The sequence below is a fragment of the Chlamydotis macqueenii genome, chromosome 4, assembly GCF_036417535.1.
Source record: "Chlamydotis macqueenii isolate bChlMac1 chromosome 4, bChlMac1.mat, whole genome shotgun sequence".
In the NCBI taxonomy this organism is placed as follows: domain Eukaryota; kingdom Metazoa; phylum Chordata; class Aves; order Otidiformes; family Otididae; genus Chlamydotis; species Chlamydotis macqueenii.
Genome location: NC_141559.1, coordinates 82,967,426 through 82,989,461, shown reverse-complemented (window position 1 = coordinate 82,989,461; position 22,036 = coordinate 82,967,426). Strand labels below are relative to the sequence as shown.

Sequence of the window (22,036 nt, the reverse complement as noted above, 5' to 3'; positions counted from 1 at the left end):
CTAATTGGGGTGATAAAGAACTGGCTCCGCGTGCTGGCGTGGGCTGGAGGAACAAATGGTGCGGTGGTCACAGCTGGTGCCGCCGAGCCGCAGAGGGAGAGGGTGTGAGGCAGGCTCCCGGCGCCCAAACTTTCGTCAGCCCGCATTGGATGCGGGGCGGCGGGGTGGGGGGGAGGGGGTTGTGTGTGTTTTGCATTCGCTGCTGACACGGGTGTAGCGTACATGCGCGGCCGGTGAGGCAGAAGCAGGCAGAAAGCAGATGCTTTTTGTTTGGGGTTGATACTCATTTCTATCCCAGCTCGGGAAAAGGTGTAGAAAGGAATGTGCTCCGAAGAGCGGAGGGAGAGAGATCGGTCTAGGCTCGCTGCCAGGGATCCTGGAATGAGATGGGAGGCAGCTAGGGGAGACAGGAGCAGATGGATTTGGCATACAGCTCATCACTCAGCCAAAAAAACGGGCGGGGGGGTGGTGGGAGAAGAAGGAAGAAAGCAGCCAGTTTGGGTAGGGGGAGGGTCGTGCGGATGGACGGATGCTGCGCCGGGAGGTGGGGGAAGGGAGGATGGGGCCGGTCATCGCCTCTTCTGCTGCTGCCTTGGCAGCGCCAGCGAGGTGGTGGCCCCAGTTCAGAGCACAGGAGGGTTCTCCTGGCCCTTCCAGCAGCCTTCTGCCATCTCCTCCTGGGCCATCAGACATCAGGGCAATGGCCGAGGGCGACGCTAAGCCAACCGAGCCCTAGCGAAGCTCGGTGAGGTGTGGCAAGGACTACGGTTAATAAATGGCACCATGAAGCACCGTGAAGGACCAGCAGCTGGTGCTTCCATGGTGGTGGGCTCTGTTCACAGCTAGACAGAGAGGTGGGACACATCCAGCACCACTAAGAGACTCTGCTCTGTCCTCGGTGTCCTCAGTGAAAAAAAGATCCTGTTTTCTCCTTGGATGAACAACCCACTACTCATCAGCCACGCCATGGTCACTTTCTCCTTGTCGCTTTATGCAACCGCGGTGTGAAAGCACCTCTGTCCAGGCCTACCAAGGCTGCCTTTCACCTTCAACCCGTGGTCACCTAAAGCAACTCTGCTGAGAAGCAGAACCTCATTAAATTTATTTTAACATGCTTACTTGGGGTCAAAAAACAACTTGGTTGGCTTTTCGATGGTCTTGTTCCCACGGTAAGACTGCCTAAATGTTCTTCTTTTGGATATTTCAGATCTTCTTTTCTTCTTCTAATTGACAGAAGCTGAAAGAATGCTGATGAGGCCAAAATCACAAATCTGAACCCGTGCTTAATTTTATAAGGCTTTCCAAAATTGGAAAACGCACACTGCATGATTTAAAGACAGCAAAATTTTTCCCTCCTCTGTTCAGATAAACTCTTTCCAAAGCTTTTCCCAGACATCAAAAAAATCCAAGTGCTCTCCACGGATCCACCTGCTAAGGAATGAGATGAGGAATTCGGTGTTTGCTAACGAGTGTCCCTTGGAAATGCTATGGACCTACGGCCAACCGAAGGTGACCTGACAGGTAGGAGAATTTAGGAAATACCCCATCCCACCCAAAAACCTTCTGGTTACACCACGTTAAGATGTCCTTCAAAAGATACCCAGCCTCTGGTTAAGGCGTCCCAGCAATAGTGGAACTACCAGACCTCTCGGCACCCCGCGTCAAGGAGCATCACCCATCCACACAGCTTGCATCTTTCTAAATTCAGACTTCCAGCTCTGCATTTATCTACTTGCTGCACTAAGGAGCTCCACCCTGCCAGAAATTTTATTCCCATGAACGTATTAAAATATTATTAAATCGCCTTCATTAAAATTTATAGATCAAACTCATGGAATCATAGAACGGTTTGGGTTGGAAGGGACCTTCAAAGGTCATCCAGTCCAACCCCGCTGCAAGGACTTCTCTGCGAGGCAGATTACTGTTTGAAATACAGGTGTTAAAGCTCTTCTCTGACCACTTCCCAGTTTTTCTACATAGTTTAAAAAAAACCCTATGTGCCTCAAACTGGACACACTGGTGGAGAGATGGCCTCATGACTAACGTACATGGTAACAAATAACTTCATCAACAACTGGTACCCAGTTTGCTGGCCAAATCACAAAGCTGGGGAACATGATTTTGAGATAAAACTGAATTTTGTTAGGTTTTCCTTCAAGTAATTAAAACACCCGGACTTGAGAGCTGACTGGTACAGTTCTCTTCATTCTTTGTTTCTCTCAAGTCTCTTAGATCCCCCTTTTTTGAAGAAATGTTCCGTTTTCATCAGAAATTCAGCTCATCTAGCCAAATATTTTCGTCAAAAACATGGAAACAAGCTATTGAGCTCCATTTCCATCCTTGATGCTGCCTAAGGTGTTGACCAGAGCCTGGGAAGCCACCACTGCTGCTGGCAGCCCAGCAGCTGGGCCTCCCTCCACCCATCACTGTGGACACCACATGTTTGAACCCGGCCCCACTCGGGGTGCGGGGATCTCACGGCTCGGTGTGAGCCCACACATGGGTTTGACTCCGTCCACCTTCCCAAAAAAGGAGAAGACACTGAGTGGTGGGAGCTGTTGCACAAGTAAATAGATTAAACCTCTCTGGTGCTCTGGAAAACTTAGGAAAAAGGCGAAAATTTGTCACATGCTCTTGCACCAAGAAAACCGTCACCGTTAGCACCTGGCTGGCTTTCCTAATGAAGTCACGGTACAGTCCCACCCACGTGACCAGAGCCTACGACCGCGGATACAACTCAGCTCCTGATGGACCACGCCAGGAGAGCAGCCACGCTCGTGGAGTGAGAGGTTCCTGCCTTGCTCACGTGGCTGGAAGGAAAACAACGCCAGTGGTAGATAAGGATGGACAAGTTCAAGAGTGCATTTGATTTGTTTTACCCTTCCAGCGCTATTTACCTGGATTCACTGCAGTTCGGTACATTTTTAAGCAAGGAACCATCAGGTAGGCCGGGTAGTTTGCCAAGTTTCCTGTTTGACTGCAAATCTGGAACTAGTGCCAGGTGCCTAGCAGGTGGGTGACCCGTTACATCCCCGCAATGAAGTCATTTTGGAAGAAATGTCACATAAATGGCTCTGAATTCAGAGCCTGGTTTCCAAACGGTAACTTTTTAGGGATATATCCTTGCTCTGCGCACAGCAAACCAGGCTTACGCTGAAGTGCACGAGAGAAACGCGTTGCCTCTGATGGGACCTATGGTCCATTTACACCAAAAACGTACCTCAGCGCTGCTGTCTGATCAGTTGGACCCACCTAGAACTGGCATTGGAATTAATTTTACCTCCAGGAGGAAAGTTGGATGATTTGGCTGTTCTGGCTCTCCAGGGTTATCCACTTCAGAAGATTTTCCTGGTTTTTTTTTTGCTGTGACCACCAGCATCTACCTTCAGCTGTCTGTAGGACGGGGCAGAGAACATCGGTTCTTCTCAGACCAGGCTGGAAAGGGTCTGAACGTGGCACCACACACAGCCTGCTATGACATCCGTCAGGTATAAAATATCTCCGCGACCGTGTCAGCGCCACAAGCTATTCACGCTCTATCACACCTGCTGACACCTCTGCACTGTCCCCTGAAAACATCACCGCTTCTCACAAGGCACGAACTGCAAAGTGTCAGCAGCACCTTGGGTGCCACCAGGTTTCGGTATCAAGAGGAGCGGGAATATTCCTCACGCTCAACAGATGTTTGGGTGGAAATGTGCGATCACTTCTCGGACAGCTGCAAGGGTGAAGATGTTACTGCCCTCACCTTAAATGGGAACAACTGGCTCTGCCCTGAAGCAGAGCAGAGGAGTTTGCAGGATTTATGGGTCAGTTACGGGACAGCAACTTCCACCACGTCATTGGTGGACCTGGCAGCGTTGGGTTAATGGTTGACTCAATGATCTTCAAGGTCTTTTCCAACCTAAATGATTCTATGATTCTGTGATCAAGGGTGGGAGTTCTTCACTTCAGCTTCAGGAGTTGCAAATCAGCGTATCACTTCTTCTCTAAAGAAAAATAAAGCAGATATCAAAAAACCCTAACATTTTAATCAGATGGGAAGAAGGAAAACATGGCATTTTAGGCTACTGTCCAACCAGGCTGGAGCAGGGCACAACTGTCCACATCACTGGTGTGACAGGATGAGGGGTCATGGTTTTAAAATAGAAGGAGGTAGAGTCAGACTGGACATCAGGAAGAAATTTTTTACACTGAGGGTGGTGGAGCACTGGCCCAGGTTGCCCAGAGAGGCGGTGGATGCCCCATCCCTGGAAACATTCCAGGCCAGGTTGGCCGGGGCTCTGAGCAACCTGATGTGGTTGGAGATGTCCCTGCTCCTTGCAGGGGGGTTGGACTGGGTGGGCTTTAACCATCCCTTCCCACCCAAAACCATTCCGTGATTCTGTGATTCCACGGGAATGAGCTCCCCTCGCCCAGCGGCACATTTGTTTCCGGTGCTCTGGAAATGACTGATGAGAGCAGTGTCAGCAGGTGGGATAATAATAATACGTGACAGCAGGCACCTAAGGCTGCAAGGTAGCTTCAACTGCTCGGCGTGTCCCTGCCTGTCCTGCAGCAAGAGCAGTTCAACGGCCATATTTCACTCCCGTGCTCCGGCCCCCGTGTTTGTTCACTGCCCTGAATCAGTCCACCAAGTAAGACACCAGCTCTAACCTTCCAGTTCCCCATGGAAAGCCTTCTGGTGTCTCAGGATGACATCAATGATGAACAGATGTGGTGAGATGAAGGAAAGCCACTTCTAGGAGCTGGGTTTGGTGGGCACTGGGCTGACACGGTGCTCAGACCCTCTCAAGTCTTCCAGCTTTATAAACTGGATTGAGAGGTTGACCCCTCGTGTGACACCGTCTCCAAGCCATTGCAAAATTGTGGGTTTGAGTCTTCTGGGAAAGAAGAGGGTTGCCTACAGCACCAGAAACCTCAAGTATTTAAAAAAAATAACAAACAAAACCAAATAAAGGCTTTGAAATCATAATGCTTCAAATAGGAAGACTAAAAAAAAAAGTTCTTTCTGTCTGTCTTCCACAAAAAAAGAGACATTTTCAGGAGGTGCCAGCCTGCGTCCCCGGTGAGCACGGCACCTTGTTCTGCAATGCTTCGCAAGAGACCAAGGGGCAAGACACAAGTAACAAAACTCACCACCCTTACAGAGAAACGTAGAAGCTCAGGCATGAGACTGAACAAAGAATCCAAGTGAAGTTGTGATGGAGAGCAGCTAAGACCATGGTACGATGTGTCTTCCATAAAGTGAAGAACCACACAAAATGTCGCCTGGTCTCATGAGGTAAGGACCATTCTTCAGGAGAGGACTTTCCCCCAAAACTGTTAGCGCAGGGTAATCAGTCTATAGCGTGTAGGGCAAAAGAACCTTCCTCCTGGCCGTGGGGAAGAAGCCTCACATTACACGATGTAGACTCTGCTGGGGAACATTCAAGCCAACTGATGGATGGAAGAGTCACCAACCCACCTAAAATATGATCTTGAGAACACCCAAAATAGCAGAGTTTAAGGTCACTGCTCCTTGCTGGAATGAAAAGCATTCGCAAAGAGAGTTAGAGTCATCTCTCCTCTTTTGAAAGAAAAAAAATGCTACTCTTGAACATGGACACCCTGAATGTGGTGAGTTTCCCTTGTGATGAAAACGAGCTGTTAGATCCATTCCGGTAAGAATCCCTCCAGCAGCTCTGCCGAGGAAGAGAGCATTTGTTGCCACTTGGTGAGAATGTCAAACCCTGCACATCTCCAGCTATGAAGAAGGAAGGGCAGGACGAGTGTTGCAGGATTTAGGGATGGCCTTATTGCTTTAAAGAAGCTAAGCACGTTCCTCAGGATCCCAACCTCCATGGCATTTTCTTCTCTTGAAGGACCAACAGCCTCACCACAAACAGGCTGCTAGATCCAAACGACTGAAAAAGCAATTACAGATAATTACATATACCATGCTCAGGATTAATGATTAATGATTAAGAAGGCATTCTCTGCAGTAAGGCAGCATGCTTGCAGCAGGCAAGTCTGGACAACTGGCCGCTCATAACATCTCAGTTGGAGCATTCTGAGCTACGGTTGCTTCAGATGAGCTAAAACAACGGTCTCTGAATATGCAGACAAGGACGTATCCAACACCACGCAGAAAGAGAGAGGCAGGGCAGGCAACAGCCAAGGAGGAGCTGGGGATGAAGCCAGTTGCATAAAATAAAGAGGCTGAAGGTGACCAAGAAAGGTGACCAAGAAAGGTGACCAAGTTTTCAGGGTGGGCTGGCAGAAAGAGTGAAAAAGGTCTTGGCTTGGAGGCCAAGAAGAAAACCAGCAAAACCAAGGACCCGCAAGAGGACCGCGCAGGGCAGGAGGAGCTGGGGACGGCCATCTCCGCAGGCTCCCCGGCGAGCAGCGAGGAATCGCTGGGGGAAGTGCTTCAGGACGAGCCGCTCTGTTTACAGGAGGTGCTGCTGAAAGGTGTCCTGAAGAAAGACAGCAATTAACAGGCCTAAAAAAAAATGGCTTCTTTCCACAAAGTGCCTTTTAAGTACGTTTTTCGAGCCACATTAAGGGTTAATGTTTAGCTGTTTATCCGGAGTTGTCGGATGTCAGCCCTTTCTTTTGACTCCTAATGGCTTATAGCCATCAGGAGGTGAAGACTCCTCAAAAGAGATGGTGTCAGGAATGTTTTTTTATGCCCACCAGCACCCACACACCTGCAGGAGCCTGTGCTTGCAGGACAGATAGTTTACATACTTGAACCTGTATCCCAGGGACGGAGATATAAACATGAAACCAGATCCCGTCCGACACCGCTGCCGAAGCCCCTGGGCAGTACAAAGGGGGTCCTTTCTCCCACACCCACCTCCGATGACCACAAATAACAGTTGGGTTCAAGCCGTCGCTTCCCAGTAAAGCGCAAGCTTTGCTGGTCCAGGTTGCGATCTTAGGGCCAGAACCTGTGAAGTTTTCGGCACCTTTGACTCCCGCGAACGCCGGTCGCGAAACAAAGGACCGCTCTCACGAGCAGACTTCAAAAACCAGCGTGGTCACAAATCAAAGCCTCTCGGACAGGGAACGTGAGAACAAAGACCCGGGCTCCAAATCAATCAGAGCTCACTCGTGACCTTCCCTGGAGCAGAGATGGCGTTGAGCCTAATAATTACACCGCGAGGTGCAAACAGGCTGAGCGGTTGTAAATCTAGCCACCCCAACGTTTCCTACGGGCTCGTAAACAGTGATGGTGGAGCTGATGCCCCTGAAGATCAGATCCTTCCTCTTCCTCTTGGGAAGAAGGAGATTTGCTCCCAGAAGAGGTGACTGAGATGTCCCAACCGCAGCCCACATTGGGGAGCCGGTAGGCATGGGACATGCTTTGATTTGGAGAAAGACACGGGGGAAAAAAAATGTGGAAAGGGGAAAATGTCCTGATCTAGAAATGTTCTTCACCTTGTGAAGCCGGTTCTTTCTCTCCTGGTCATGTCTCAAGTAAGTGACCCCACAGCAAGTGGTGTTTCAGTCATGCCAGGACGCGAATCGAAGGGGCACTGCAACGAAGTACGCCACGAGCCTGGGAAATGGGAGATGACCCTGCAGAAGGTGCGTCTGTGACATCATCACCCATGGGTTTGCATCTGGAACTGCTGCTGCATCCAGCCAGACGAGGGCAGAAGGAAATTACTGTGTCACAACGTCTTCCCCATCCTCCTGCTACGGCCACAGAAAAATAACCTAGAAGAGCATCACCCAGCAGCAGTGTGGGAGCACTGTGGAGTAGCGGTGGGGAGTTACGACACAGTAATGAGAATTTGGGGTTTTCATGGCCTGAGGGAGGAAAACAGGGAGATCGTGGTCAGGTAGAATTTGGAACTTTGGGTCTGTTTGATTTTCAGAAACATCCACCACTGTACTGAAGCCCTCCCTGAAGCAGGAGGGAGCTTGGGGCTGCTGGCTCAGCAACTCCGGCTAAAGCACCACCGGAAGCGGAGGAGAGGACTGCTAAGCCTGAAGTGTCCCCATGTGTTTAGGAACACCTTCACGTGGGAGATGTGCTCAAGAAGGGGGTTTAGAGCATGGCAGCCTGCCTTGAGCACACTCCAGCTCCCCAGAAAGCCCTGCTGCCGCTTTGACTTGGAAGTTTATGGTACAGAGGGCTAGCGTGACCTCACAACCTCCAAAGCAAATACAGCAAAAGCTCCGGGCTTCCTTCTGCCCGTGTCACACTGGAGGTGACGGCAGAGAGAGAGAAACTCAAGGTGGGAGCAGGAACTGGGGCAGAGCTCTGCAGCCAAGAGCAAGTCATAGAATCATAGAACAGAATCACAGAACGGTTTGGGTTGGAAGAAACTTTAAAGATCATCTCCTTCCAACCCCCCTGCCACGGGCAGGGACATCTTCCACCAGACCAGGTCACTCCTGACAGAAGAACCTGTGTAGGAGGCCTGCGATGGGTTGGGAACAGTCCATGGGCACCTACAGCGCACAGGAACAACGCCGACAATTACTGCCAAAATTAACGACAACAGCTCATCACCATTCTCTGCAGAGACCCTTCCAGCCCCCGGCGCGTCTCTCTGCAGGTCTAAGCACAACCACGACCCCAGCCAAACCATCTCAGGCCACCTCAATCCTTCCAGTAACGCAGAGACTCCTCCGTATCCGCGGGCGCCGGGGCAGCAACTTTTCCGTGCCATGCAATGAGAAGGGAACTAAAAGTTGTTGAGGGAATCGAGGGAATCTGCAGCACAGGAAATAAGCCGCTGTGATATAATTTTTTTTCTTTTCCTGGTTGCTTTGACAGGAAAGGTGTTCTGCAGATGCCAGGCTGCCGCGGGGGGCGAGGGGGGAGAGCCGTGGAGGTGTAAAGGGAAAGCCGAAGGGTAGGGCCGAGGGGGAAGCGCTGTGTGAAGTCTAGCTCCTCGGGAAACGCACGCTGGGTCTGCAAAGCTGGCCCCGACAGCTGGCGCAGGTGAGGGAAAACCTGAGCCAGGGGCTGAGGAGGGAGGTGAAGCCGGGAACACATCCTCTTCTCTTCTGCTTGATGCTCTCAGAGAGGGCTGGCGAGAGCAGGGCAGGGAGGGAGAGCTCAGAGGAGCACAGGTGCTGCTGTCTCAAACCAAGGGAGATCAAAACCTTGCCAAAAAATCGGCTGTTTAGCCCAGAGTCGGGTTCAAGTTCGACGCTCGTCCCTCAGCATGCAGCCTCAGGCCAACCTTCCCCGTCCGGCAGATCGCTGCATGGTCACCTTCTGGAGATGCACGGGTGAGGAGTCCGGTTGTGCTGCGTGACTACGGTCCCATCTCCGCACGAGCCACTGAGACCAGGGCTGAAATCACAGCTGAGTACCGGGGACTGGTCCCACGGTACTTGGAGCTGCTCTGGTGACTTTGTGAAGATTCATGGCCAGGGTTGGTCATTTGATTTGGAGCAGGAGAGGATTTGTCACATAAAAGAGCTGGTGACAAACGCTCAGGTCCACACTCAGGTGGACAGCGAGGCTAGGCTCCATCAGAAGTACGGGGGGACAGACGTACCCTTCGCTTTGTACACAACAGCCTTGGACACTTCAAGCAAAGGCTGAAGAGATCTTTGTCTCCCACTGCTGATGGTCCTGTCGTGGTGCAGAAGACATGACTCTCCTGTAATGCAAGACTAAGGCCATGGTTCTCTGACATCAAAACTCAGCTCAAATAAGCCTTGTAAGTCATAAATTAAATCAAACTAGGGAGGTCCCAGACTAAAATTATTGCACCACAGCTTCCTGGTTGGAAGGCTATTATTTCTTAGAAAAGACGGGGCAGCAACTTACATTTGAGTTTTGAGCAACCACGTCCAGCCTTTGTGTGTGGTCAAGGCAGTATCACGCTGCTGTTCCCCAAGTGTCACCTCCTCTCCCATCACTTTACCCTTCCAGGCGCAGGACGATGCTTTGGAAGGGGTCACTCATCTGTTCTCCAACCTCTGCCAAGAACGAGTCCGTCCTTACCGAAGAACGCCAGATGCAAACCTTGTTAAGCACCATCCTTCATCTGAAGGCCAGAACAGGGCTCAACATTTCCAACCACCACAGCTTTTCTCTCCAGCCCGACTTGAACCACATCTGCATTCAACCATGGAGTGTCATATAAATCCTGGGGGTTCCTGCTCAAGTAAAAAGTTTCATGGGCATTAAAGAAGCTCACACAGATCACCTCTCCATTTTAAGTTCATGTGGAAGATAGAGATACTCCTGCCTATGTCAACGGTTGCTTTGCCAGAAGATAACCTGGATCAATACACAGGAGAGGAACCTCAGAAGAACCTCTGAATGCTTCAGAAGTCAACGATGGAGCATGGCGTGTGTCTCAGTACGAAACCAAACCCTCAGGGCCCAGCTGCAATGTTCTGCAGTCTTTGGGAGATGCATACCACTGAGCCTCCAGCATCCTACCAGTCCTTAAGGACCTCGCGCCACTGCTTTTCTACGGGCAGCTCCTTCTAAGACCAACTTCCATCCCAAGGGCAGACCTTGGTCAGCACGCTCAGCTTACCAGACCCTCAGGAAACCGTTCCTCAGACTCAGAAGCAAAGAAACACCACAGAACCTCTCACTTCTCAAACGTTTTGGTTTTTTTCCCCCATGGCAGCTGGCAAATCCTTTCCTTTGCTTCTCATCCAAGTTGGACAAAATTACTGCAGAGAATCCCTCCTGCTCCCCTTCCTCCCCCTCCGTGCGATGCAATCCCAAGGGAGAAATGGTTTCATGGGGACCCCCTGCTGTCTTGCATCTGATTTCCCTCCTAAGTACGGTTTAGGGAAGCGTCTCGAGGGCGACGGCTGTGACCTCCACACAGCTCTTTTGTCAAGTGCCATTTCATTAAAAAATCAGCCTTTTAACTGTGGACACATTTCAACCTCACCAAATCTGCTAATTATTGACAGTTGGTGAAGAGGAGATTTCACTTGTTCCTCCTGTTAAACTGCATCTAATTAGTAATTACTGGTTCACTGTCATCTTTACTGCAATAATCCCACTGCACATTGGCTCATTAACCTTTTGCTTTTCTAAAGCAGCCTGCCAACAAGATGAAGGCTAAAACAGATTGGAAAACAATAGCTCAGCCTCGCATTTTCGGCTGTTTATTCCCCTTGTCCTGGAGATCCGAAAAGGAAGATTATTTTTAAGAAAAGGCTTTCGGCTGAAACCAGCCCAATTCCGGAAGACGGCTTGTTTTGCCCTAACCAGCAGCCAAGACCCTTTACGCTTCACCCACGGCGAGGGCACGTGTCTTCTAGGCGGTGGAAGGGTTTCTCCGCCATCAGCTCTTGCTTCAGCTCCATTTCTCACCTGGCTTTGTCCGTCTTTTACCAGCACACCGGGCACGGGATGAGGCGCGTTTCCATGGGTTCACCTTGGAAGTTCAACAGCATCCTCCCGGACGCGGAAAAAACACAAACGATCGGGATGAGCAAGGACCCAAGGGTGGAAAAAAAATCAGTGGAGCAACCCCATGGTTCTTTCTTCTGCTGCTACACTGAATTTCATTTGCACGAGTCCCATTTTCGGCTTGGAACTGTCACAGCTGTTTCTATTGGCAGCGCATAGCTGAGTAGGAGTTGTCAGTGGGGATGCTGTAGGATAGGAAAGAGATTCCCCGGGGGGCATGGGAGGCAGTTGGAGGTTGTGGGCTAGATGCATTAACTAGATGTTTCTCCTAAACTTAACGGCAGCGAATTCCTTAACGCATATCGATGCATTTAGGTACCGGAGTTAACAGTGTATTGGGATGAAAAGCGTGTTTCTCAGCGTCTTGAGCGCGCTCAGTCGCGAGGACGCATGTCTTCGCGGCTGACACTGGGGTTTTATTTCTATAAGGTGGTCTTCAAAAGCGTAACGTCTAGAAACAGGCTGTAACTCTGGAGCATCGTCGCAGACATCAAAGTAGATTCCAAAAATCAAGGAAGGTACGAGGTCTTAGCTAGACTAAATACCAACCCAGGAGAAGATCTGGGTGCATAATCTTTCCCGGCACGTGAGGGTTGTTCCGCTCCAGAATTTCCATTTAGCTGATACTGGTGTTCCTGTGTGCAACCAGAGCTGAATCCTCATTTCCCGTACGCTACTTTACAACAGGTCTAACTCCAAAGCAGTGATGGGATGAGGTGGCTGCATTTATCTAGCACATTTATTAAATCTACTGCGAGGCTTCAATTCTGCTAGAAAACTAATTGTAAGCTGGAGCCCCTTTAGAAGAGCGGATCAAAGGCGGCCAGTCAAGCTCCCATGCTAAAACAAGCCCTTAACAACACATCAGCTTCTGTGTTTGCTCCCTGACTAAAGAAAAAGGACTGTGAACGTGTGATTAATGGAAGAATTTGGCTCATTTACAACTCCTGATAGGGTTGCTGCTCAGATCATAATCATACTTTTGGAACAGAACAGGCCTATTACATCTTGTTGTTAATAATTTACTCCCTGGGTAGCGCTCATTACAACAGCGTCGTCTCAGTCGCGTTGTGTTCATAGCTGCTTCACCAACCGCGGTGACGAGAAAACGCAAACGCACCCATGCACACACACACACGGAGAGGGCAACGGTCAAACACCCAAAGTCCGTTAACTGAGTTATCTGAGAAATTCACGGACCAGTGATGAGCGACCAAGAAGTCTCTGAGAAACGCTCATTCCACGGAAACTCAGATTTCTGACCAAGACTGCGAAGAAACGGCTCTGGAGAGATTGTTTCAGATAAACCACTCGCTCTGCTCCCTTGAGCATCCCCACCGCCACCACCAAGGAGATTTTGCAGAACAGGAGGAACGCCCTTTACACACACGTTTGCCATGAATGCAAACATAGCTGGAAGACCTATCAGACCAGGCTGCTACGGAGAACCTTGGCGTCAACAGGCATGAGGTCCAGCTGCGCGCGTGGAGCTAATTCCAGTTGAGCGGAGCCGAGATCCCAGTAGGTAACGAGCTAGACCACCAGCTGCAATGGTTTCTCTCCGTCGACACGAAGCGTGGGCAGAGAGCACATCATTCTGTTTGATCTACTAATCAGCGCTGATTCATGTTTACACTGCAGATAGCGTCTCATCTGCTTCGAGAAGGTCATTTTCAAGCGATGCTGTACGGTTTTGGTATGGCCTGATGCCTGCAATTTGAACATCCCTTGAAGGAAGCCAGACCTTAATTTTCCCCGTAGGCTAGAATTCATTCAGCCGTTAGCACCAACGCAATTTTTCATGCTGCAATATCAGATCCTATACATTTTAAATGATCTGTCAGCCAGAAAGCTAAAAGACAACAGGCAAAAAGACCTTGTGAGCTTCATTTTCAGATAAAGAAACTACGGCAACGAATAATTATTTTTGTAGAGCCCGAAGTGTTTAACTCTGAATGCCTCAGATTCCGGTACCAAACACTGACCTTAGTAGGCACTCACTATTTCAGAGAAGCCCGTGCTACGCGATGCCCACAGAAAACACTGGAAATGCGCAAAATGCTAAATTTCAAAACGGAATTGTGGGGTGAGGTTCCCGTCGATGTTGACAGAACGGTTTGGTTTGGCCAACGCTATTAAACACAGGCGTCACCAGTGAGAAAGCACACAACTGTCACTTAGGGCTTGAGATGACACCAAGTCTGGAGAAGTGGTAAATAATTAAGAGGCCAGGTCACTGATGCAGAGTCCTCTAGAAATGTGGAGAAGAAGCCGATGTGCAATGTACCACGGTCAAAGGTAAAAGTGCCTCTGGACACAAAGAGCGTACCCATGGCATGCGGCACCATTTTGGGGGAAGGGTGGCAACGTCACCTTTGGGGTAAATGAGGTTGGTGGTACCTCCTGTGGTCTCGCTTCTCTGATTATCTTGAAAGGAGACCTCCCAGGAAAGGGCCATGGCTACCTTCTGGTGGGTGAAGCTCCTCTCCCTGGAAATCGGAGCCTAAGGGATGTCCTGTGTCCAAGTCTCCTCCCAACAGGAACTTTGGACATACTCTGGGCATGTACCTTGAATGGCTGCGAGACCAGGAAGTACTCCTCAGGCTTTCCTAACCAAAACCTCTGAGCAGAACTTGGGATTGCGGCAAAAAACAGACGGACAGGGCGCTAAGGTTGAGCTCACGCCGAAACGACTAACACGCTCCGCGGACACACGCATTCAAGTCGAAGCAGGCAAATCACATTGCTCCTGCAACTGGTGCTTGTGCAACTTCTTACCGGAATACTGTGTCTGGTCCTTATGGAAGTGCTCCAAAAAGGATGTTGACTAATTAGAAAAAGTTTAAGGAAGAGCCATATGAATCATTAAAGCTTCAGAAAACATGAATTTCAGCAAGAGACTCCAAGACTGAGATATATTCAGTTTCTTGAAGAGAAGATTAAGGGACAGTTTTATCTCAGTCTGTAAACAGCTAGAAGGACAACAGAAAATCTGTAACGCGTTTTTCCGTCTAGCAGACAAGTGTACAAGATTCCTTGGCTAGAGGTTGTGAATCAAACCATCCAGACTGAAAAAAAATGGAATTCACTGTGATACTACTTCTGATCAACCGTTCCAGTTGACACAAAAAGACCTCCAGCAAAGTGTCCTTTGCTGCGTTTGACAGCGGTCTGACCACTTTGTAACAGTGACCCTCCCTGTAAACGTACACATTTACCATCTGCAAATCTCTGAGCTCCACTGAATGGTCAAAATTAATGACTTACAAAAAAATACACCTCCGTGCTAGCTGAGACGCTCCTCGGACCGGCGATCAAGCAGGTAGAACATTACCCTCACACATCAAAAACCCCACCTTATTCCAACCCGGTTGTCCCCCCCGATCCCTGGTGTTTTGATTACTACAAAATTTACATGTCCTCCACACAGTAGAGGCCTGGAGCAGACCACCCCGTGGGAGAACAACGGACATGATGGAAGGGAGGAGTATCACACATGACCCTCCCTTGCCTGTAAAAGGTGTGCTTGCTGGGTGGAACAAAGGTTCCTCTGTCCAGTTCTTCCTCTGATGCTTGGAAGGTACGTCCCACCACATGATCCAACCACTGGTTAGAAGCATGGCAAAGCTGTGAGATATAATCTAGGCTAGCACGCTCTAACAGGAGGGGCTAACATGAGGGCCCCTAGGAATGAGACCATTATCCAGGAAGGCAAAACAAGCAGTGGCATTGGTAAACCCCTCTGAGATATCCCACCACAGTGCCCAGACACGTACTGACCTCGGACATCTGCGGGAAGAGACTGATGGCCAAGGGGAGGGCCAGGCCAAAGGCCGCGAGGCACACAAGGCTTTGGACCGGGAGAATCATCCGGGGACGGGACCTCAGAAGTGATGTTCTGGAAAGGAAAGGCTTGGTTAGACCATTTCATTGACCAGGTGAATGCATGCCATCATCAGAATGGGCACTGGTGTCCACCCAGACCCACTGGTCTCCCTCTCCCTAATTTGTCCAGGTTCCTTCTTAGCAGGTCATCAACAAGTTCACCCACAAAAGATCCTGAGTCCTGCACGTTGTCCTTGTGCATCCGCTGGGTTTACCACAACCCACGCCAACCAAGCGCTCACTTCTGAATTAAAACAGGATCACTTCACGCACATCCCCCAGTTTCAAACCATCTCACACTGGAGTTAGCAGCACACGGGGTGACCTGGCCGCACGCAGGTGTCACCTGCATTAAGGCTTTGGAGACCGCGTTGAGTGAGTGGAAGGCAATTAGGTTCTTGAGAGACACTGTGAACTTTGTGGGTTGAACAAGGCCCATGACTTTGTTAACGGGGTAATAAAGTAGCAAACTTGACGACACCTTAATTTGTTAAAAATCAAACATCTGCGGAGTGGGTGATAAGGATGTTTGAGCACTTGCTGTCCCCAGGGGATATTTACGAGTTCAAGACTCGTTAAGAGCAAACGCCTTAGGATCCCTGCAAGGTCAGGTTCTGATAATGACCCATTAAGTGACCCTTCTGACGCAATTAACACGGAACAACGGGGAGAACATTTTGCTAATAGAAAGTGGCATTTTAAGTATATTCCAGGATAGAGGATCTCGGAGAGTTTACCAGCGTTAGAGGGCAAAACATAGTTCTTGAAGGGTTCGTTCTGGAGCTATCTGCACTAAAATGACACCCGCCATTCAACTCTTTTCTACCAGTCTGAAACAACTGGGAATGCACACCGGCAGCTTGACAGTGAGTTTTGTGTGAGTATCCAGTGGGTATCAGCAGCGTACAGAGACAGCAGGTTTGCTGCTGGGTCATCAGCTATGGCCTTAGTCCCAGTGTGCATCTCTACTGTCCATCCTGATCTTGAGGACGCCAACGCCTCACAGCGTCCTGCCATCAAACGTCGCCAGAGATCTCCTAATTAATGCCTTTCCACAGGGGTGACAACAGAGGAGCTCTCGTTTGGTCAGGGAAGACACAATCAGATTACACTAACCACTAAACATCACTGCGGTTACCATCACCAGGGGTTTAAAAAGCATTTTTACTGAAAGGAGGGTGTAGGGAAGCAGCTGTTGGTCTCTTCTCCCAAATAAGGATGAGAGGATGAGAGGATGAGGATAAGAGGACGAGAGGAAATGGCCTCAAGTTCCGTCAGGGGAGATTTAGGTTGGATATCGGGAAACACTTCTTTCCGGAAAGAGTGGTCAGGCACTGGAACAGGCTGCCCAGGGCAGTGGTGGAGCCACCATCCCTGGGGGTGTTCAAAGAACGTGGAGACGTGGCGCTTCAGGACATGGTTTAGTAGGCATGGTGGTGTTGGGTTGACGGTTGGACTTGATGATCTTGGAAGTCTCTTCCAACCCTAAAAAAAACCAAGCCAAGCAACCCTTCCCACACCAGGGCACGCCGCTAGCCTGCCTCGGCACACGCACAAGTGATTTTGCAGGCGCATCTCCCTGTGCAGCCCGCGCCTGCAGCCGATGGAAGATAACAGCTTACCTCAACCCCCGTCTACTCCACGTTTACTGCAGGCTACGAACACGCACCTGATGAATTACAACGGAGCAGCTGATGTGTGGGAACTCGTTAGCCCGCTGTACGTTGTCTGTGCGTCTGAACATTCAGACTCTTCGCCCTTTGCTAGCGACGCTTGCTGAAAGCTGTCTTCATCTTGAGAAGGTTTGGGGGAAGTGGGGAAGGAAAACAAGTTACAAGGAGCCCTAACTCCTCCAATATCTCAGCTCCTCACTAATAAGCTATCGAGACGGAGTTGATCCTATCAATTTGTGCTGTGAAAGCCGAGCTTCTGTTCTCCAATATTTAGCTCCTTCGCTTTGCACAGAGCACGATCTAACCTAAAAGACTCCTGCAGAAGTCCACAAAGATTTCATCCAAGGTGGGAAAGCGGGTTACCTTGCCCCACGCTCTTTAACAAACGCAACGTTCAAGAGTTGCCATCAATAAGCTGTGATAACTACTCCCTGAGACGCAGAGGGGCAAGTCCCGGAGCTGATTTATTCTCCTGCTTAAGCTGTCGTGATCCATGAGAGCCCTCGCTGAGAAAATCATACGACCGGCATCCCCCGAGCCTCCCTGGAGCACAGTTTAGAACCTCAGACATCACTGCTTATACCACCCCTGACATCTTAATTTGGAAGCTGCACCCTCTTTAATTACCGCCCTGTTGGGGACCTTATAATCACCCAGGTACAAACTCAACCAATTTAAAATGATCCCCGGTCCAGCCCCCAGGTGTGATTTCCAGGAGTGCTTCAAACTCAGGCCAGTTCAAATTACAATGGCTAACCTCCTAATTAAGAAGAGTTATGGCTTGAATTAAAAAGGAGAGGGGACTAATTAACACATGTAGTGCAATGTCTTAATTGGGATTCAGAGTCTAAAATTTGTGTGGCTCAGAATAAATGACTCACAATTAGTCAGGAGGTCCACTTTTCCACTGTCCCTAGGATCTTTGCTCTCGACACAGATCTCGGAAGAATATCAAGTTAAGCGTTGCACGCTGCATTTTGTCAGCTGTCAAACGCAATCAAAAACCCTCTTTTCACCCATTAGCCCCTCCTCGGAAGTCAACGATTAGATGTTTCCAAAGGGTTTAATTGCAGAGTATTAGCCCCGATTAAAAACAAATAAAATTAATATCCATTTGCTGAAGAGTGAATCAGTTACAACACTGTCCTGTGTGCTCTGCCAAGGGGGTTGTTGATCAGAGAATCATAGAATCTTAAGGTTGGAAGAGACCTCCAAGATCATCAAGTCCTGGAGATCTGGACCATAAGACCCCCCAACAGCCCAGCTTTGCCATGGGCGCCTTTGGAAGCAGACTGCTACGTTCACGACGGCAAACACCATCCCACCCTACCCGTAACTCCGCAGAAGGACTGGAAGCTATTTTCGTACCAGAACAGTCGTTTTACAGACCGTCACCACGCACGTGGGGCAGGACTGGCCAGGCTCTCAACTAAACCTCGGCGCTCGGATTAGACAACACAGGATTGAAGAGTTTGCACCGAGAGAAGGTGCAAACCAACGAGAGAAGGTCTCACATTGGAAACCTGCAGAAAGATATTAATAGGTGTGTTTTATTGTTCCTAATTTTACAAGCTGATTTTTCGGCAGCAATGGGCTGCCTCGCTAGTACAAGCGATCCACGTTCATATATCGTCCTTCGGATGGCAAAGAACGCGCATTTTTGCACTAATTCCCTCCTCCTCTCTCTTTTTTCTTCTTTTTTTTTTTTTTTTAAATATTTGTTTCTTTGCCTTATTCTTTCTGCAATTTGCCTTCATAAAATTTGCCTAGCGGATATTAAAAAGGCTGAGGAGCTTCTCTCTTACCGATCCTAGGTAGCGCTTAACTATAGGCTACACCTAAACGAGCCAGACCCTCTGGGTAACCCTTCAGGACGCACGAACGCGCGCACGCGTGGGTACACGCACAGACACACGCGCACTTGCACAGACAGTGCATCTGCTCCGCAGCGACGGCGTGTTGTAGCTCTTGTAAACACACCTTCATTCAACTTTCATCACATTGTTCATTAGTGGTTTAAATTCCGCATAATTTGGCAGCTGCCTCTGGCGTTTTTCGAGAGGTACTGTAATTTATTCCATATGGAAGTCAGTCGCTGTACTAAAAAGGAGTTATCAGGTTCAGCGAACCCGAGCGGGATTTGTCTAGAAGGAGGTGTCAGATGCTAAACTAAATATGACAGGAGTCAACCAAAGTCTCCCAGCTGACAGATTCTGTGGGCTTTCCGTAGCGGTTGGTATAAACAGGTTCAAAGCTAACACGCGCGTTGCAAGACGCCGAGGATGCTGGCGGGGTACGAAAAGCGCTGGAGGCTGAAGCTCTGGGCATCCCGAGGCTCCGGGGAGCCCGGGGTTCAGAACATCCCTCTGAGGTGCAAACAGACTTCGGGGTGGTCGTCCAGACCCCAGTTCCGCGGAGAACCTCCCAGCGTCGGCACCGAACAACATCTCTCCTTCAGAGAGCCCGTCAGCTCTCTCTGCTATCTGCAGAGGGTGTTTCCCAGCGGTTTTTTTCCATTATTTGGGGTCATTTGAGGAACACTGAGCTCTTCCAGCGACCAGTAGCTCTGTCTGCTGTCCCGTCCAGCCAGGCCACCTCTGTCCTCGCCACGGAGCATCTCCTGCTCTGGGCTGTAGCCCCAGTGCCCCTTCCAGAGGACACAGCTACGCAAACCGAGGGAGGCTGGGGGATTTGGGTGCTTGATTGACATAATTAAAGGAGCAGTTTCAATGTTTACTCTGGAAACAGCCGCAGCAGTGTAAGGTGTCGCTGCTGGCAGCTGTTTAGTCTAAACAAACTTCAGCGAGGGTTTAGCCGGACGGGGAGACTTTGCACTTCAGAGGAGGAAGAGCACCTGGAGGAAATGTTCTGCACACACTGTCAATCTCCTGGAAAAGGCCATGAACACGAGGTCCAGGAGGGCCTCCTACTTCACGCACATTTCTTCAGAGAAAAACACAGTTGAAGCTGAAGAAAACACCCTTCCAGCACCACAAAACCATGGGCTGAGCTCTAATGATCCATCAAGAGAAACCATTTTTTATGGTTAGACCAACCTAGCTAAGCCAGAGCAGCTCCGTAACATTTATCCAGCTTGGGAGCAACCTAATTTTCTGAGCTTTACAGGAAAATGGCCCTGACAACTGTTGCGTGAGGATGCTGACATGCTGCACCAGCTCTGTCACAAGATCAGGATGGCATGGAGATGAGGAAAGAGTAGAATCAGAGAATCATAGAACCTTTAAGGTTGGAAAAGACCTCTAAGATCATCAAGTCCAATCATCAACCTAACACCACCATGACCACTAAACCATGTCCTGCAGTGCCACATCTACACGTTTTTTGAACACCTCCAGGGATGGTGACTCCACCACTGCCCTGGGCAGCCTGTTCCAGCGCCTGAGTAGAAACACTCCTCTTCCACAGATGCAACTATTTGCTCCTTGCTTCTCTCTCAGCTCTTGCCCATTGCCAACAGTTCCAGCTTTGTCTCTCCTCCATAAACACTGTGCAGTCAGCTCTAGGGGTCTCCTCTTTCCTAGCCCGACACCCTGGACCGCATCCTCAGATCTTCTGCTGTGCTTGAGACCCTCGGAGGTTGTTTGCACAGTGAGGCAGAGAGGCAGCTTTCAGATAAGGAGATAAGAAGAGCTTATGTTCCTCCGTTCTTCAATCTCCACTCCTGGCTATCAGCTCCCAGTGTCCACAGCAGACATTGCTGGTGGACTGAGCCGTGGTCTCCTTGTCCAGACCACATGAACCAAGTACCACTGGATTTGGGCTCTCCCACCACGGAGCTCAGCCCATAGGGGCACTTGAGGGTACGCTTACACGCAGACCTGGACGATGTCTACACCATCACTGTGTGGTGGGCTTCAGTTCTGCAAGGAGTCGGAAGCTGGACAAAGACTACTGGAGAAGTCTTGGATGTTGTCTGGGAATAACCTGCCCCATTTCCCAAATTTCATCATAACTACCAGACAAAAGGATTCAGAGAAGCATCTGAATAAAGGGAAATAGCTGAGGGACAAGAAGTCCAGCTTCATGCAGTGGATATAGATGTCCCCACACCTCTGTGACATGGAGGTGCTAACGAAGGTTCCATTGTCTGCTCCAAAATCACCTACATCCCGCAGATGAGTCGTCTTCGTCTCATAGCCGACGTGAAACCAATAGTTTTCCGTATTAAAGTTGCCAACACAGATATTATTTATAAAACTTAAACGAGAATACATCTGCACAAAATAACTGACACCGTGTTCCCCGCGTGGCATATGTGGTCTCAAAATAAACATTGATTCTATATGTTAGCTGCTTCAACAGAGCGTCCAAGCAGCAGGAAATGCATGAAACATGGGGAAAGAATGGCGCGCCGCGGAGCTCAGCAGTGGGAGGTAACGTCGAATTACTTGGAGAGCAGAGAAGGCGGCCCTGGGAGTTAAAATACACAGCAGGCAAAGAGACGAGAGAAGCCAAGAGAGCTGAAAAAAATGGCACAAGAGACGAGAGAGGCAGCTGGGGGAGTTAAAACATGCAGATGGAGAGATGGCTGAGAGAGAGGAAAGACCTGGATCCAAGTGGAAAGACGACGACCAGGAACTGGCCACTTAAAATAAACTTTTCCAATACCGAGACAAAAACAAAGGAGCGGGTTTTCTACGAATCCGAAAACCGCTGCTGGGAGCGCGTCGCTTGCTCCTGGGGTGGTGCGACTCCCACCCAACCGCGGTACTGTCACCTGCTTCCACTCAGACTTAACCGCAAGGAGAAGCGCTCTCCTCCTTCGCCACAACCCCCAATGCAAATGACTTGGTAGAGGATCCAGATTGCAACTTCTGATTCCAGCCTCCGAATAATAAGCCGTCACTCTTGCCTTTCTCATTTATAGACGCTGTAAGGATCGCTATAAATAAATTGATAATGCGTGCCTTGATATGACTCCTATTAAAACGCCCCAGCCTAACGAAAATTCTACTGAATTTAAAAGGTGAAACTTTTCACCAAATGCTCCGAGCATTTTTTTTCCAAAACGGGGTTTCACCTCTGACTGTGTCCTTCAGCAACCAGGTGAAAAGAT

The 22,036-nt window shown here is 49.6% G+C and overlaps 1 protein-coding gene across 3 annotated transcripts in view; it reads right to left on the bottom strand.

The window, feature by feature from the left end:
- The window catches only part of SFXN5 (sideroflexin 5), a 95,052-nt gene that overhangs the window by 4,254 nt on the left and 68,762 nt on the right, over nucleotides 1-22,036 (bottom strand). For all 3 annotated transcript variants that reach the window (XM_086747735.1, XM_086747736.1, XM_086747737.1), the window contains one exon: nucleotides 15,182-15,299. In XM_086747735.1, coding sequence (XP_086603861.1) covers nucleotides 15,182-15,299 — 118 coding nt within the window. The remainder of the gene's footprint in view (nucleotides 1-15,181; nucleotides 15,300-22,036) is intronic.